Source organism: Cataglyphis hispanica, chromosome 7 (genome assembly GCF_021464435.1).
Source record: "Cataglyphis hispanica isolate Lineage 1 chromosome 7, ULB_Chis1_1.0, whole genome shotgun sequence".
NCBI classification, from domain to species: Eukaryota; Metazoa; Arthropoda; class Insecta; order Hymenoptera; family Formicidae; genus Cataglyphis; species Cataglyphis hispanica.
In genome coordinates this window covers 3463835-3482387 of record NC_065960.1, presented here as the reverse complement: position 1 = coordinate 3482387, position 18553 = coordinate 3463835, and the positions used below count along the sequence as shown (strand labels likewise).

General features: G+C 41.4%; 2 protein-coding genes across 8 annotated transcripts in view; one reads left to right on the top strand and one right to left on the bottom strand.

Annotated features, from left to right (window-relative positions):
- The window catches only part of LOC126850731 (protein dachsous), a 289588-nt gene that overhangs the window by 260709 nt on the left and 10326 nt on the right, over positions 1 to 18553 (top strand). For all 5 annotated transcript variants that reach the window (XM_050593981.1, XM_050593983.1, XM_050593984.1 and 2 more), the window contains 9 exons: positions 1414 to 1822; positions 5950 to 6228; positions 7169 to 7392; positions 7818 to 8484; positions 8561 to 8911; positions 11090 to 11416; positions 11509 to 11953; positions 14633 to 15578; positions 15913 to 16198. In XM_050593981.1, the coding sequence (XP_050449938.1) occupies positions 1414 to 1822; positions 5950 to 6228; positions 7169 to 7392; positions 7818 to 8484; positions 8561 to 8911; positions 11090 to 11416; positions 11509 to 11953; positions 14633 to 15578; positions 15913 to 16198 (3934 nt within the window). The remainder of the gene's footprint in view (positions 1 to 1413; positions 1823 to 5949; positions 6229 to 7168; positions 7393 to 7817; positions 8485 to 8560; positions 8912 to 11089; positions 11417 to 11508; positions 11954 to 14632; positions 15579 to 15912; positions 16199 to 18553) is intronic.
- On the bottom strand, positions 16038 to 17811 carry LOC126850746 (deoxynucleoside kinase-like). 3 transcript variants are annotated; one of them, XR_007687577.1, is made up of 5 exons: positions 17553 to 17811; positions 17156 to 17358; positions 16754 to 17003; positions 16309 to 16667; positions 16038 to 16163 (listed from the first exon to the last, which is right to left on the bottom strand). XR_007687577.1 is itself a non-coding variant. In XM_050594036.1 (4 exons), the coding sequence occupies exons 2-4, from the start codon at positions 17321 to 17323 to the stop codon at positions 16378 to 16380; spliced, it is 708 nt and encodes a 235-aa protein (XP_050449993.1). In that variant the 5' UTR covers positions 17324 to 17358; positions 17553 to 17811; the 3' UTR covers positions 16227 to 16377. The 3 variants fall into 3 exon arrangements, 1 of the variants encoding a protein (XP_050449993.1); XR_007687576.1 differs by having other exon boundaries at positions 16086 to 16232; XM_050594036.1 differs by lacking the exon at positions 16038 to 16163 and having other exon boundaries at positions 16227 to 16667.

Genomic DNA, 18553 nt, shown 5'->3' with positions numbered 1-18553 from the left:
ATAATAGTTGTAGATTTAGAACGCGGATTGGCTCATAAAAATGATCAACGGCGATGTACATTTTCTGTAATTTATATATATATATATATATATATATATATATATATATATATATATATATATGTATATGTATATGTATATGTATCAGTCATTGTGCGGCAAAAAGTCGAAGAAGGACGAGCAAGAGAAGTCGCGAAAAGTGCATCGAAATAGCGGGCGATTGAGAGTCATTAATTGCTTGAAATTCGCGAGAACAAGGCCGTTATCGCGATTGACAGGCCCGACGCTTCCTCGCGGTGATAGCCACGAATACATATAATCCGGAATACGAGTGATGACGAGATCCTTGCCGCGAGATAGGCTCGTTAAATGACATCACATTTTTAATATAATATGTATACGAGATAGAGCGAGATGTGGCTGCAATTGGCATCTTTCTCCTTTTTTTTTGTCTGCCTGTCTCCTTCTTTTCCTCTTTCTTCTTCTCTCGTAGCTACTCGATCTTTCATTTCATCTTTCTCCTGGTATACATATATCGGCGATATTTATCAGTGGAATAGATCTGTGAGCTGTCAGTGGTATCCGGACAATATCTTTACGTTATAGTTAGTAAGTAGGCATTAGAGGAAAGAAGATGGAAAAGTGTGTGGAAGGAAAAAGGATGTGAAGAGAAAAAGAGTTGGAGCAAGAGGGTAGCTTGGTTGTAGTAAGCGCAACCTTTCACCCATCATAAACTAATAATATATAGTTAGACACATTAGTGCCTGCTCTTACTTCAAATTCTTCATTTAATAATAACACATATTCTTCTTGGTCCATCTCGTCTACAAAGACAACTCGGTTGTGGCGTCTCTTTTTTCTCTTCCTTTGATTCCTCTTTTTCTTTCCTTTTGCCTTTTACTACCATCTATCATCCGTGAGTCGCGGGTTCATGCGCAGAACACGACCTTATACACTCCCGCTCCTACATTTTTTTCTTTTTCTTTTTCTCGTTCTTCGACCTTCACTATCTTCCCGCGCTGGGAAACATCGGCTGGCTCGAACATGTTTAGGGTTCGCGGTCCTTGGGTGCGTTTAATTAATACGAAACGACCGGATCGACTGGTCTTGTCTCGACGCCGCCTCTCACCCCGTCTTTTTTCCCTATTTTTGCTCCTTTCCTCTCTTACAAGATTGCGAAAAATCTCGGATGACGCGATTATTCTTGTTTCGATTTTCATCGAGGTTCTGATCGTCTGGCAGAAACATTTCATTGCTGTTGTATGTGTGCGTGTGTGTACGGAATTTTCAAATATAATTTAATTAGATATTATATATTATTGGGCAATTTAATTATTGTAAAATTAAATTAATAAATTAAATTAAATTGTCGCATTAAATATGATTATTATACACCAATTAAATCTTTTGCAGATTCTTCAGGTAACTGCAGTAGATCTGGATACGGGAAACAATGCGAGACTGAGCTATCGTCTTCATGGTTCTGCCGCCTTTCGAATCAGTTCTAATACTGGTTGGATCTACCTGGTGCAAAATTTGGACCGTGAAACTCTCGATCGGCACACCTTGACGGTTCTCGCGACCGATAACGGGTCTCCCGCAGCGACCGCGAGTGCCTCCGTGGTAGTGACAGTTCTAGACGACAACGACAACGATCCGCGCTTCGAGAGAGATTTTTACGGATTCGAGCTGCTCGAGAATCTTCCGTCAGGCACTCTGGTTGGTTCTGTGAGCGCCACCGATTCCGATCTCGGCAAGAACTCGCTTCTCAGATACGCGGTGGTTCAAGCCAATAGCAGCTTCACTGTGGATCCTGACACAGGTACGAAAAAAAATTTTTCTCAATTTTATATATCCATATTTTTCATTCTTCTTTCGTTTGCACGCCGTCAAATGTCAAGGAGATACATATGGGTTCTCGTCGAAACGACGAGTCTGAGTGTTTGCGAATGCCGGCCCGAGTCCGGCTTCGAGAGTCGAGCGGAGATGCCCACGCAACTTGAAAACTCACGGAGAAAAATATTGGCGAATCCGTTTTCGAACTCGGGTTCGTCGAGATTTTGTCGAATAAACTCCGCGAGAAGTGCATTATTCTCTACTCCGGTGTTTCTCGGATTGAATTCACACCGGACTTATGACTGCGCTACTTGACGATCGTGAATAAGAAATATGTAAGGAGAAACTTCCTGATTCCTCCCCGTGCTTCTCTCGTGACTACGGTGACAGTGATCGATTCGCGGCGATTAACATTTTGGTTGCAGGTTTGAGATTTTTTTTTCGTCGCGATATTTCGCTTTGCGATATTCTACCATACTACGGTACACGTGCAGCCGCAGGAATGCCACGAAACGGAAGCAATTTTAGTGCAATTCGTCGTGGTCGCATCGATAATTCCGCTCTCGTCGAAATCTTATCGATCTTTTGCGCGTCATTTCTCCAACTTATATCTCTCCCTTCTTCGTCGAAACGCCATCACGAACGTAATTGTACGCCGCGTCTACCGCAGAATCTTTTATTTCTTAACCAGATATTCAATCTCGTATATCAGTCTAAGGCTTAGTCGATCCGTTGTGCTCTCTTTTCCGTTCTCGCTTCGCGCTAACTTCTATCTGGCGCGTCCTCGCTCGCAGCCATAGTTACTTCCTGTTTCAGACAGGTTCTTAGCCTGTTAAATAAAAATTGAACACACCTTCGCTAGCTTCTTATTAATTCTCCGTGTCTGAATCGTCGATATGATATTCCTTCTCTCTTTAACTTGTCCCTCCGAGTTCCTTCCAACGCGATATGATGGAGAAACGCTATATAGTCAACGAAAGATCGATTTAGGTGCGAGAAGGAAATGCCGCAAGTGTGGGAAAAGGAGAGACACTATTAATTTTCTAAATGGACCCTAGCCGTCAGCGTGTGTAATTTACGCGTTGCTGTTGCGTCAACCCAACGGCCCTTTATGCCGCGCTATTGTTGAACGATTTCGTAACCGACGAAAAGATTTCTCGTCCACCTAAATTGTTCCGACATTCTTAAAAATATTTATCGTCTCTTAAATAAACCATATATAAATATGAAAATAAATATTAATTATATTAGGCTTTATAAATTATTAATTAAATTGGGCCTATTAATTTTCTCAGCTTACAATAATACTCAATGACGATTTGCTAAATTACTGGCTGGAATAACAAGAATCACACGATCATTGTTTTCGGGATCTGCGTATAACTCATTTTAGGTTGCGGTGTACGCTGTCTTCTCGTGGGTATTAAAATATAATCCGGTAAGAGTGGCGCTTTCGCTTAGTCGGCGTGTAACGAATCATCAGGAAGGGGGCCCGAGGCTCGTCACACGCCGCGTAATGCACATGTATGCAGTGTGCCTCGCAATGTGCGCGGTTTGATTGGCATGCGACACGGGAGTATTTGTGTACACGCTCGGTTCGAGGTCCGGGCCCTCTCCTCTCTTTCTTTCCTCTTCGTTTCGTATCCGCCGGGCTGCCTGTTTGCAGAGGTGGGACTTCTCGAGTCATCCCGACTGCGCGGATCGAGAGGCAGGCAGAAAAAAAAGATGAGAGATAACGACGAGGTGGGGGCGATCGCGCTGCCGGAAGTATCAGCTGTCTTGTCGTACGAATACTTCTATATTAATCCCTGTTGCACACAGTGCGAATGCACATTGTACGGTCAACAGACCGGCGGCGGCGGAGTGAGTTGAAATTTCGCTCGGCCATTGTCCTTCGATCGCGGGCTCTCTAACCCGCGATCTCCCATTGAGAAAACCCTCGAGCGATGCCTCTTGGCTCTTTCCGCGTAGGTCGCCGCCGTAATGTCCGCTTAATGGCATCCTTTTCTCCATTCATCCAATTAAGGAGGCCCCGCGTGTTGGCTCACAATGTCGAGAGATCGAAACCCGTCGTGATTTATGGAACGGCACGTCCTTGATGAGACGCGATGAAAAGTACGAAGGATATCAGCGATTGTCAGCTCGATTCGACCAGTTCCTAATATGTACCGGGTGTGATTACAGTCGTTAAACGTCGATGTCCCACTCGACAAAGACATGATACATTTGACGATATATTCGTCAAGCTAGTGTCAAAGTTCCGACATTTTCGACTCTCTTCCGATTAACATCTTCGTGCGTGGAATCTTTACGCGTCTCTCATACATTTTAATTCGTTTCGATATGCACGCGTGATACGGTTGATTGCGATCTTAAGAATTTCCGTGACTTACCATCTAATCGATAGTATCATCTATCGATCGAATATCTGTTAACGTGTATAGCTTGTCCACTAGAAGAACATACTCTTTTAGGGATGCGGTAATACTTCATTCTGAATGTTATTTTCTCGTGCATTGATTTTGTGATGTAATTCGTAAAAAAAAAAAAGAAAATTTGACTTGATAATTTCTTCTCGTACTCGTTTATGATAAATGTCGATTACGGTCAATTTATATTATAATTAAGAAGGTGTAAAAATATCGATTGGATATCTTGAATTATTTAGCGATATATTTTCCAGGAGTAAACATGTTTAACGGGGTTTCCCCATTGCTTTTTCCTATGCGTCGATAATTTGATACGCAGTTTTGCATCGATGATCAAATTAAAGATAAGATTGCTGCACAGCTAGTTTGTAACTTGCGTGGTTGTCGAGCAGGTTTCGAGCTTATCCTCGGCTAAGATTTTTCTATCAGGTACGCTATTCATCGAATTGTTTGAGAAACTGACATTGTGTCGTCCGTCACAACGGTGGTCTTCCGCCAAGCTCATGTACATCCGCGGCGATGGATTCCCAAATATTGGAAGAGGCACGCGAAGACAAAAAAGACCGCTCTTCTTACGAGCATGACGGCGAGGTCGACCATGCGGTCCCACGAGAAACTAACACGAGAAACGCATTAGCACGCGTCCTACGATATACTTCTTATTGTTCCGCGATGGTATCCTCCGGTCGGCGCGTTTGCGTGTCCCCCGTCGATCGTTTGTCTTGTCGACGGCGAGGAGTACGATGTCGCCGAGGCCACACCGGGACGGTCGCGACTAGGTACGTCGAGAATTCGTGAAGGCACGCCAGATTCCACGTGGCGTGTCGGCGGGACAGCAATACGGTCGCCGTTTCTCACAGATCCGTCGTACGAATTATTATCCTGATCCTATTTCCAGATTCTAAAATAATTCTAGTGGCACCGGCTATAACCGCTCGCTTAATGTGCCGACTGGTGGCAAGGTAAGGAGAAAAACGAGTCTTTTAACTTTATCTTTTCCCTCTTTTACCCCGGCGTGCTTTCATCCTCTCCCGCCTCTTCTACATCTTCTTACCCCCCTCTCCCACCCCCGTTCCTCCTCCTCCTCCTTCTCCTCGTCCTTTCTCCTCTTGTAACCGTGACTCCCCGCGATACGTAATTACGGCGGAGCTCGTTACACACGCGACTACATACGTACTTGGTACGATTATTACATGCGAGGAGAAAGAGAACGAAAGAGAGAAGGGAGACGAAAAACGAAACTCTTGGCGCGACCGTGCATGGACGGTTCTTACGAGCGACGATTATCCAATTAACCGTTCTCGATGAGGAAAATTGATAAGGTCGGCCTAACCGATCGCGATCCGCGAGGAGGGATGTCGGTCGATCGTACGTACAGAATTTTACGCGAACGGATACGCGAGCATGCGCTTTTCCGTTCGCTACGCGATTTCGATCGCGAGAACGATCTCAGAGTCAGCGCCGAAGATCCATTAAAGTTCTCGTCATATCGAGGCAGACTAGTAGGATATTTTTTGTCGCGCGGTCATAAATATTCCGTGGCGTTTGCAAATGCAAGATGCTACCTACGGCCAAAGTACTGTGAGGAATTGCTAATAGATCGTTAATAATTCGCCTACCGCACCGGGGATCCGATGCTCAATGCAATAAAAATAAATTGTTTCTGTTTTTCTTTGCTCGTCAGGCGAGATTACCACGCGCGAGCCGCTCGATCGTGAAACGAAGGACGTCCATGAGCTGGTGTTGGAGGCGCGGGATCAAGGAACACCGTCGAGGGCCGCCAGGGTGCCTTTGAAAATCACGGTTTTAGATGTCAATGACAATTCGCCTGAAATCGTCGATCCTCAAGGGGATGTCGTTAGCGTTAGGGAGGAGCAACCACCGGGAACGGAAGTCGCCAGAGTGCGAGCACTGGATACGGATCTCGGTGAGAACGCTTCGGTGACCTACAGTATCTTGAAAGGTAAGACTGCGATAATAATTAATGATAATACATTAACGTTAGTTTAATTTATTTTGGATTTATGTCTTGATACACACTTGAAGAGAGCGATTCCATTCTCGATTACTTATTAATTACTGTGCGTGACTAATCGGTTATGCTCTGCTCGCCTAATTGAAGGAACCTGCACTTTTGCCTTACGAATATATGATTATATCTCAGTAAGAAAATATATAAATTATAATTATAGTTGTGTATAAGCGCGCGGCCAATAATTGCATTGCTTCGTTACGAGAATGCCGGCAGTTGGAGAGTCGGGAATAATAGAGAAATAGCGAAGAAGTACTTACGTGCCGGAGATTAGACAGGGCGGACTCAGTTTTTTACCGGTCTTTCTTTCTCTCTCATTTTCTCTCTTGTCTCTCGTGGAAGAGACTTTTTGAGACTTTAATAACCCAGCAGCAATTACAGAAACAATTATGCACGGTCTTAAAAGCAGTCGCGAGCGTTCTTGCCGGGCATGTTGTTATCTGTTAGAAACGTATCGTCTATGAAGAATGCACGCGCGGTCCATTCCACGCCGATTACGATCGGCATTGAGTTTTCCCAATTGCGTGTAGTTACAGACATAAAAAGACAAACGAAAAAAGAAATTTGACCATAAAATTAATATCACTTCGGGATAATATTGTCGAAGATGCTCTCTTCATTCACATCGAACATATTTCATTCCGCGCTTTATCGCCGCGTCTATTTCGCGCGTCTATTTCACGCGACTCTCTTTGGAGTAAATAACATAGATATCGAATAATTTTTCTATTCCATATTGAAGATATTTAATTAATTTCTATGTTAAATTTGGGAAAGGCTCGTCTAGTTTTCTTTAATATTGTTCTCTTTGAATTTTTATCGCTTAAAATTTATATTTTCGAACGGCATCTGATTCAATTTTTCATTCTAGACCGAGATTCAGATGGTTACAACGTCTTCACCATCGATCCGATCACCGGCATGATCAGGACCAAGGCCGTGCTTGACCACGAGGAGCGCAACGTATACCGGGTGTCCGTAAAAGCGACCGATGCTGGGCATTTGCCGCGACACAGTATCCGTGCGTTGCGAGTCGAAGTCCTGGCACTGGCAGATAATCGACCAACCTTCACTAGCAGCAGTCTTACCTTTAACGTGAGTATCATCGATTTTATCACCTAGTACAATTCATTTACACGAAATATTTGGAGAGATGCTATCGGTGTATTATCCCTTTTTTATAATTAATCATTAGAATATTGATATATAATTTAATTTTTATATATATATATATATTATTAACTGTCAAAAACTCGATATTTTATATTTTATATTTTTTCTGTTGTGAAAAATATTTCTAAAAAAATAAAAGTAAAATACAAATAAAGAAATATTCTTAGAATATATATTTTTATCGTATTTTGATTACTAAATCTCTGTCATGTCTACTCATCAGTTTTGTTCAATACAGAAGTTAAATTTAATAAAGAGAATATTTTTACGAAAAATATAGAAATATATAAATACAGAAAGATAGATAATCACACGGAAATTAAACAATACATGTTTAATGTATACAGGTGCGTGAGGATGCAAGTATCGGGCATGCGGTGGGATCGGTGTCGGGGGCGGGTCCTGCGGGTCGCGTGGCCTTCACCTTGGACTCGCTGACGCCGATCAGCGAGTTTCCTGCTTTCGACGTCGACCGTAGTTCAGGTCAACTAGTGGTCGCGCATTCCCTTGATCGCGAGAACGTAAGTGAATATCACTTGGAAATCCGTGCGTTGGACACGACCTCGATCGGGAATCCCCAAAGCATCGCCGTCTCCGTAAAGATTGTCATAGAGGATGCCAATGACAATGCGCCGAGATGGCCACAAGATCCGATAACTATTCGCGTGTCCGAAAGAACTGCGATTGGCTCGACCATTTATAATCTCACGGCCAGCGATTTGGACAGTGGTTTGAATGGCGATCTTAGATACGGCCTCGTAGACGAGTTTCCATCAAAGGGTTGTTTTGCTGTGGATTCCTTAACGGGTGCTCTGACGCTAGCTAAGCAACTGGACAGAGAGGAAAGGGCGGATTATACTTTGATCCTCAAGGCGTCGGACCGCGCACCTCTAGGAGAGCAATTAGCCTCCACAGTCACCGCAAGAATCATCGTTCTTGATCAAAATGATAATGATCCTGTCTTCATCGCGCCAGAATCTACCAAGATAGTCGTCGCATCGAATCTTCCGCTAGGTGAGTGTTATATCTTGCAAGCTGTATAAATCTATATATAAGAGGTTGTTTAATTAAAATTCTTATATTTCATTAGGTGCGAGCTTGGTAAGAGTCGTCGCCATAGACAAGGATTCTGGTGACAACGGTCGAGTGTCTTATGTGATAACTTCAGGCAATGAAGAGGCACGTTTCACTGTGGGCTACGAATCGGGCATCGTGAGCCTCGCGAAGCACGTCATGAGACCCACGGATCTCGAAATCACGGCCAATGATCACGGATCGCCACCTCGTAAGGCTGTCTTAAAATTGAATTTGATTCCTGTGACGATGCAGATAAACGGGCCTCCTCGGTTATTATTGCCCAATCCCATCGCCAGGATTTCTGAGAATTCACACATCGGAACGTCCATTCTGAGCGTTGCAGGACCAGCAATTGCGGATCAAGGTAAGAAGAAAGATTTCTAACTATAATTATTTTATCGTAGTCGCTCGTACATCTTTGCCGTTATATATCAACTAAATTAATGAAATTCATAGACATTTCATTGCGCAACTTATGGTTACGACTGAATATAAAGTTATCAGTTTAATGATATCTACACTGTCGACCAGATTAAGCGGTTTTCCGATTTAAGAGGTGAAGCAACATAAACGCGTGGGACAAAGCGAACAAACGCTGCCGAAATTTATCGATAGCAGGCGTAACAAGAATGCGCGGAAACATCGAAAACAGACTCCTTTTATATACTTCATCCTCATTGTTTCGGTGGTATACGCATAAAGTCGCTAATACACGATGCAGATAGGGCTGTCAATTTAGCGACAATTTATGGCTTGCACAACTGAAATTACAATCTGCTATCTCTCGCTTTTTTCCCGAGCATCTCACTCGTATTCACAGACGATCGTGATTTCGCCTTTCTTTCTCCGTCTTCAATGTAGATAGTATATGTCGGAGATGCCGCTCTGTACATGCCACCTACATATCACGCGCAAATCGTATACACGCAAGGGTGAACATAATCGTGAACACTCTTACTATGGTTAATAGGAAAGCCCTGCTACGAAAATACCTCGAATAATTGCCTTGAATCTGGTCGGGGTACCGAGCATTATAGTAAATTCAGTGAAATGACTCGCGCGGTTCGGGCTCTCTCGACGATCGTCGGCAACGTGTTCCATCCATATGTAAAGTCCCGGAATACCTCGCTGCGGTGACTCCCCTCCCCTCTGTTCGTTTCTCTTCTCGATCGTTTAAAAATCGCGAGCACAGATCTCTACCGAGAAAATTCCGACGTAGCGGCTTCGTTCATCTCGAAGAATATCGACCCGGGGAACACATCCTCGGATTCTTCCCTCTCGGAAAAACGCGATAACGAGTTTTTGCGAATGAGCTCGTTCACATTATTTACGACACAAGTCGTGTCATTTTTCGTCAGACGTGCGGCAACTCGCGCTAATTATCGTCGCGGGAGTTTCACGAGTGACTGAACATATTCATGGCATATATTAGTACTTTTGTGGCAAAGAACGTCCGACTAAGAAGTGAGTTGTATCTCGAAGATAAGATACGAAAGTAGTGAGTCGATAAATATCATAAATCATGCGACTTGAAAGTCGCTCATTCCGGAAATATCGATCCGACATGATCGCGCCTCGCGTGTATTCGTACCAACACCTGATGAGATTTTTCATCGTGTGAAGAAACTAGTGATAAGCAAAAAGCCAATTACGCTGCGTGAACGTCTGATAAACGATAGTATTTCACGCGATCGCTAAACGCATGTATTTTCAAGCTCATATGAGCACATATGATGGTTACGCATATGTATTTTGCGCATCATTTCTGCGCGCTAGATTCGCATACTTATTCCCAACACGGGAGCGATCTGATCTAGCCGGTTTGAGTCTGATGAACAGTTAAATCGCGCGGAAGAGTCTGGCTTCTCTTACGGTAAACTAGCAGCCACCGAAGCCGACAACATGGAGTATCTCTTCTGGTTTTGCGCTTATCTATCGCGACACCGGAGTAGCGCATTAACGCACCCCGCCAAAGGATCCTACGTTATCCCGAGGGACTTAGCTGTATGCTCGGTAGTATACAGGGAAAGATTGCAAAGTGTATGCGCGAGCGGGTGGAGAATCGGAGGGTATTAGAGAGGACGAGGCGAAACAATGGCCACGTATATCATCGTGCCGCCGGCCTGCCGCGGTACGCATAGGCAAATCACCGGGAGCTCCCACACCAACACCGATAACCGTCATACACTGCGATTCTTCACTTGTGTACGTGTGACGCGAAGCTAAGTTTCGCCGCGAAGCTACCGGGCTGAAAACACGACGAAAGATGGTCACGAACGCGAGCATGTTGTGAGTGGACGTATATGTGTCGTGTCCCTTTGTTCTAAGCCGGCTAAAAATCCGACGAGCATGGACTCGCTAAGTGCTGGAATTCGAGAATTGAATGCATTAAAGTCTTCCCGCTCGAATCGCGAAAATCTGCAGATGTTATGATTTTTCGATAATATTTTATTATGAAAAATCTGTCGGTTTGTGGAGACGATTGCGAATTTTATACATTGTTATATAGCGAATAATGAATTTTTTATTTCACTTTACGCAGGTAACGTCACCTTCACGATCCCGAATGATGTGGCCTCGAACAAGTTCGCCATTACGCCTAGTGGTGTAGTCACTCTTCGAGGTTCTCTGGATCGCGAGAAAGTCGCGCGTTATTCCGTTTCTATTCTGGCGAGATCCAGTAAGCTTTTGGACATTACTACTCTGGAAGTGATTGTGATGGATGAGAACGACAACAGTCCGGAATTTCGGCCAGGTTCCTGTTATACTCTCGCTGTACCAGAAAATCAGGAAGCTCCCGTGATCCACACCGTAGCTGCGACTGATCTTGACGAAGAAAAGAACGGCGAAATCTTCTACAGTATCGTAGGTAAGTTATCCCATTAGATGCATTTAATATGAAAAATTGCGATTATCAGAATATAAATGTTTCAGCTTCAAATTTTCCATTTTCTTTTTCAGGTGGCAATATCGGTGCCAAGTTCACCCTGGATCCAAATACCGGTGTAATGTCGATGTCAAATTTGGATCGCGAGACCGTATCCAGATATGTACTGACGATTTCGGCCAAAGACAAGGGAAGACCTAGTCGAGAAGCGCGTTGCAATCTCACCGTGATTGTGCTGGACATCAATGACAACGCTCCGACCTTTGTGCAAAATCAATATACCGAATCTCATGCGCACAATAGTTTTCCGTACGGATCGTCAAACTATCCGGCGAATTATTATCCCGCCAAATACATGACAACCATCTCGGAGGACATCGCGCCAGACTCGAGCGTAATGTCCGTAAAGGCAATAGATCCAGACCAAGGTGTAAACGGGAAGATCACGTATGCCATTGCCGAAGAGACAAGCTGGCTCTTCAGAGTCGACAACCTGACCGGTGTTATTACTACGGCCGGGTGAGTGCACACGTCCCATTATACGCTTTTTTTTAAATATATTTTCTTCTCTTTCTCCGCTTTCTGTCATTCTCATCGCTTCCTTTCCCTTCTGATCTTCTCAGTTTCCTTCTTTTTCTCTTTATCTCTTTTCTTTTCTTGCGTTCTTTCTCTTTCTTTTCCACATGCGAGTCTTACTTTGCGCGCGATCTTGGCTACCAACCGGCTAATTTCATCCTGGCGTTAATTACCACGATCTTTATTGCACATCCGATTAGGATCACCTAAGGGTATATTAGCGGTCGGTAGTAACGTCGTAAAATGAGAAGTAGAGACGCACACATACACAAAGAGGAGCATATAGACGGTTCTTAGCAAAAAAAGCTCGACGTTCTTTAAGAAGGTATAGGGAAGGAGCGGCGCAGTCTAGGAACGTCGTAAAATTATAAAATCAGTCGATGCGCTTTACGAACGACGTTCTATGGTCGATTAAACGATTCTGTATGCATAACCCGTCGACACAAACCAAGAAGCTCTTCCTTTTTCCCCATCTCTCTCTTTCTTTCTCTCTTTTGTTGCCGTATGTTTGCTCTCTCGGCTCTTTGCCATGTCCGTTCGTTCCTCTTGGTCCGTGTGTGTATCTCTTATGATTACGTGTGCAATAAACTAATACTCGGGACGTCATTAAAGCGAAGACTTTCCGCACATCCTTCCAAATAGCAAGGTCGTGATTTGTTAAGTAATGGGTTATTATTTCGATGTAAGCTACTGTGAATCTTGGTTCCAAGAGGAATCCAGCATACCGATGTAATCATTAATCGTTCAATGTGATCTTAGATGTACGAAAATTTCAACCGCCAATTGTGCACGCAACTTTGCAAAAATCGAATTCAATTCCTTAGCCGAGTTCTTTTATACAAAACATTAATTATTATGAATAATGATAGTTCCGTAGTTAGAAGAGATTAGAAGACGTCACCGTCGTTCTGTCCATTATGTCCCGTTTGACATGTTCTCTTTCTCAAAACGACCGAATAAAACACTCCTACGCCAGGAATATACATGCAATTTGCTTGTCGCATTATATATCAATATAGCCGTTATAAACACTCATGGCACCGACATCACATCCAACATTGTTATGATTGATTATTCGCACTTTAATTCTGGGACGTCAATTGGTCTTTGATCTTGATTTATCATAACAGTACAGTTTTCGTTGTCTACAGCTGTGGTTTTTATCGTTTTCACTTTCGCTTTTTATCACTTTTGCTTTCGTGTATCCAGGGATCAGCGTACTAGTATAGCGAACGTAGGAGGAAAGAGCGGGAGCACTAAATCGTGGAGGAACGAGAGAAGCCGCTCGACGATACTGAGAGTGTCGGTAGCCATGAGAAGAAGCGCAGGAGAAAGGGGTCGCATACTTTTGCATCGCGACAACCGTGTGTCATTTCAGCGAGATGCCATGTGGCATTTCAATGCATTATTTCAGCCGGCAAAATGTCTGATATGCAAAACCAGATCTCGCTCGGGCCGCTCTTTCGCCGTACGTGTATCTCTCCCTCTTCGTTCTTTTTGAATGCGGTCATCTCTGTTTCTCTTTCTCTTCTCTTTCCTTCTCCTTCTGTTTTTAGTATCCTCTTCCTCCGATCAGTAGCCGCGGACCCGGCTTTCGTGTCGCCTTGTTGCTGTTGTTCTTACTGCACAACGGTCGTCCCTGTTACCTTTGGAAGCTGGCCGCTCTGCGGCACGAGAAGGTGTACGAAACATTTTTCCCTTTTTCATTCTTGGACCACCCGGTAGATACAGGTGCGGGTCAAACGAGGACCAGTCCTCTTTAAAATGACTCGATAAATAGCGCGAACCAGTGGCAAGGACGACGAGACGATACCGGAGATGACGTGTCAACTGATCTCGCTGATTTCATACAGATAATTGGAATATAAATCACTTTTGCGATCTAATAGGACACTTCTCTATTTCTAGATTTCTTTCTTATAGAGATCCTTATGTATGTATTTGGTTTATTTATCCTTATGTATATATTTTGTCTATTTGAATGATATAATGTGTGTGTGCACGTGACATTTTTAAAACTATCTTTTATTTCTTCAAAGAATTATCTTTAACTAACAATAATATATTCTTTGTGTAACTATTATTCTATTTGAATTTTGCTAAACTGCATGCTCTACACGTTGACAAAAACAGCGAAAAGATAAAGCAGTTTGTTTCGCCCAATCGTAAATAAGCGTATCGAACTTATGCACTACCGGCGTCCGATCATTATCTCATGCTTATTAAGAGTTATTGCGAACATTACGTTGCACCGCGAAGCCGCTCTGGGAACTTCTTTTGCTCGATAGTTGCGCATAACTCAATAATAACATTGTTTTCAGATAATTTTTGCGAAATATCCGCGAATTAGTTTTAATAAATGATAAATTCTGATAAAAACTGATTAGTAAAAATGGCTTATAAATTTTTTCCGAATATATATCGTTAAAATAACATAATGATTCTTATAATACTGATTTAATCAGTATTTTTTTGAAATGCCAGAAAAAGTAAAACTTTAGTAAAAATAAATTATTATATCTTCGATATCTTTTTTTACTAAATTATATAATTTTTTAAATTTTATTTCTATTATTCATTTTTTATATTAATTAATTTTTGTTTTTTTCTTATTCAATATAGTTCACTGGATCGCGAACGCGAAAACAGCTACACTTTTCATGTAATTGCTACAGACAGTGGCAAATACGATGCAAAGAGCACTTCGATTATCGTCGAGATCAACGTCAGCGATGTGAACGATAACGCGCCAGTTTTTGAGGAATATCCATTTCGGACGCGCGTATCCAGTGGTATACAGCCCGGTCAGAATATTCTACGGGTATCGGCCAATGACGCCGACGATGGTGCCAATGGAGATATCGTCTACTCATTCCTGCACGAGCAGGAAAAGCCAAAATTTCGGATACACCCCAGCACCGGCGAAATAACAGCGAGTCTATCGCTGTCACAAGATAACGGCAAGATCTATCATCTGGAAATATTAGCCAGAGACAAAGGAAATCCACCAAAGAGCGTCAAGGGTTTAATCGAACTTCAGATCGGCGATTTCGCGGATCTAGTGCCAGCTCTCAAATTTCAGAATGATACGTACAACGTTGTTGTTCAAGAGAACTCAGCGGCCGGCACAGAGATCGTTCAGATCACCGCAGTGCGCACCGATGGTAGAAGACAGCATGTATCCTACTCGATCGTATCAGGCAATGATTTCGACACCTTCGCGATCGATGCAGGTACTGGTTTGTTGCGCGTCAATAATCCTACAAGACTCGATGCGGAGCTCTGGAACGATCTAACGGTGAAGCCTAGCGACGACTTGCCGGACGAAACGACGCGCACCAATTCGTGGGGAAGATCTCTGGTAGATCAACAACCGAAGGAGCCTAGAGAAAGCTCGAGGCACATACTCAATATCATGGCAAAAACGGCGGGACCAGACATCCTGGAGGCGTACGTCAAGGTAATTGTCAGATTGTCCGATGTCAACGATAATCCGCCGATCTTCACGCAAACACAATACTCGGCTACCGTGCTTGAGGGCAACGCTAAAGGAGATTTTGTCGTGAAGGTAAGTTTCATAAGATCTTATATAGAATCGTTTTTTATATTTGGTGCCATTATATGGCCTTTTTCAATTAAATATTAAAATAAAAAAGCAATATTAATAAACACTCTTATCTGTATTTATTATTCATGGAATTCTTGTGTAAACGTTTATGAACGTATACATAAAAATTTTCAAGTCATATGTGTTTCAGTAAAAGTAAATATATTTTTAACAAAGAAAATATCTTAATATAAATAAGTAGATACATAAGACAGAATCATTCAAATATACCGATATAAAAACGTATACAATTGTATGTATACATCTTTACATTTGTTAATATTTGCTGCCGTAGCTTTCAGCAAATGATGCTGACCAAGGTCTGAACAGTAGAATCTTATATCATATTGTGGATGGTAATCCGGATAATGCCTTCACCATAAGCCCGCCATATAGTGGAATCGTAAGGACCAACATAGTTTTAGATCGTGAAGTCCGTGAAAAATATAGGCTGACTATCATTGCAACCGATCAAGGAAATCCACAATTAACCGGTACAGCTGCATTGAGCGTGCGAGTAATCGATATCAACGACAATCAGCCCACCTTTCCAAAACACAGTATCATTTCAATTTCTGAAGGTAAGTCATAAAAACTAAAATTATAATATTAAACCTGGAATTTTTAATATAATTTTTAAAATAGAATATGATATGCGAAAAATTTGCGTGCATATTATTACGAGGATTACCTATAATTATCTATTAAAAAAGTACAATATTCAAGTCGTGGCAAGTTCAAGGCATTATATTGCGAGTAATTATGCTTTAGTATCTAGAATTATTGAATTTGTGGTATTTGATGTGCTAGTTTTCTGTTTAAGTATCCGATCTTTGCATTTCTCAAATTGTGGCACCATTTCCTCGAGACTTTTGTCACCATCTATAATCATAACCGGTGCTGGTAAAGAGAATAAAGTTTGCCTATAGAGCCAGTCATCGTGAATTTCATGGATTTGTCTTAGATATTCTAATGATACAGAGTCTTCTTCTTTGCGTCCACGTGCCTGCATTCTTTGATATACAACTTCTGGCGTAGTTCTTATATATACTAAATTGCAAATATAATCAAAATGTTAATTTAATACAAAGATAAAAAAAGATTTTTTTTTGTTTTAGTAAACAAATGTTATGCACCTATTAAATCTGCTCTTATATCAGTATTTGCCATACACCAATTGTACCACTTTTCCAAAACTACCACCTCTACGTCCCGTATCATATTTGTACGTTTCATATTCTCTAAAAAGCATCTTGCACTAAATATGGATCTTTCCATAACTTTATAGGGTGACGGTGTGCTCACAGTATGTAATTTTAGCCTAGTTAATTGAGCATACGATTGAAATAGAAAGGCGTAATTTATTGGGTCTTTGTACAAGAGATCCTAAAAGCATTGTATAGCTTTTCTTTTAATATCAGTATATTGACATACATATAAAAATATTTTTTTTCAATAATTATATTGATTTTTTTCATATCTGCAGTGACATTATAATATCAATTATATCTCAAATATATTACAGCTGAAAAACTTACCAGTAAATTCACTCCAGCCACATTTCGCCATAAATCCACTGGTTCTTGTAAAATTGTAGCATTGTTAAAATTCTGGAAGTGATTCAAAAATGTTGTTTTACCACTTCCAATATTTCCTTCTATACAGATTGTAAATGGATTATTGTAGAATTTTCGTGGGGAGGCCATTTTCTTGATATAAATGAAGCAGCGTTGTCCTGAAACTATATATAAACCTAATACAAACTTGTTGCATCAACATCAATTAATGATCGAGTTATTTTAAGAAATTATTAATCTATTGAATAATTTTATTATTTTTCCATATAATGAATATAAGTTTTCATACCTATTGCTATCATATTCATTAAATTATCACGAGACGCAAATTATTCGAATATCATAAGTAAAATAGTACCTATGGTAATTATCTTGATGATAAACTATATCTGTTTGCCTTTTATCGATTTACAAACAACGTGCAAGAATTTCTTGAGGTTAGAAAAATAGTTGTCTCTTCTTATATACCCTTTACATTATCATGTATATTCACGTAACACCATAAAACTGTTCGAAAAACACGTATCGTAGCCATACAAATCGACCACTGCTGACTGATATAGACCGCTGGATTGCTGGACGAGGAATGTGTTTCCCGCCGAAAGTATACATCGCCATGTTTGTGCGTCACGTGAAAAACCTGTTTTACATCTGTTCGATGATGCGAAAGGCGCGATCAGCTGTGCGCTTGCGTAGCTATACTCGCGGGAAACTTAAATGTACAGATGAAAAGTCTCGAGGAAATGCCACCTAGTATTTAAGCTAAATCTTAGATAATTCAATAAAAGATGTGTTACAATCTTATATTAAGTTAAATATATATATTTGAATACATGTTAGAGAAAATGGATTACATTTAATATAAATTCATAAATTTCAAGTTTATTAAATTGCAAAGATATTATGATATTAAATTTTATATTTGCGCTATTTAATTAATCTCATTGATGAATCTTTCAAATCTTATTATATCGCGTTATGAGTATTATCTGTGAGAATAATATTCGAATATTCGAGATATTTTTTATCAATTATTCTCTTCAATATATCATCGCAAAATGATTGTATAATCGCAAACTATTCTTAAAATACGGTAATATGAATTGCTCTGAATCTATCAAAGGCAATCACATTAGAAATAGCAAGAGACTCATTAAGACAGTTGATGTCAAGTGACAGTAGCATAGTAGTATCTATGATAATTCTGTCGGCAATATCAGGTAGGATTTCACCCACGATAGCTCGAGTTTCATTCTGGTCGTTGGCTCTCGAATGTCCCCGTGATTCCCCCTCGAAATGCAACGGGTTCCATGATGGGTTCACTCCTCTCAAGGTCGCCCACGTGCGATGCTAGAAGGA

Bases quoted from the DNA above. Each gene is read 5' to 3' on its own strand.
- LOC126850746 (XM_050594036.1), bottom strand. From the start codon at position 17,323: ATGGCCTCCCCACGAAAATTCTACAATAATCCATTTACAATCTGTATA. The intron at 17,004-17,155 runs GTAAGTTTTTCA...CAATGCTTTTAG, and splicing joins TGGCTGGAGTGAATTTACTG to GATCTCTTGTACAAAGACCC. The intron at 16,668-16,753 runs GTGCATAACATT...TTTGCAATTTAG, and splicing joins TATAAGAGCAGATTTAATAG to TATATATAAGAACTACGCCA.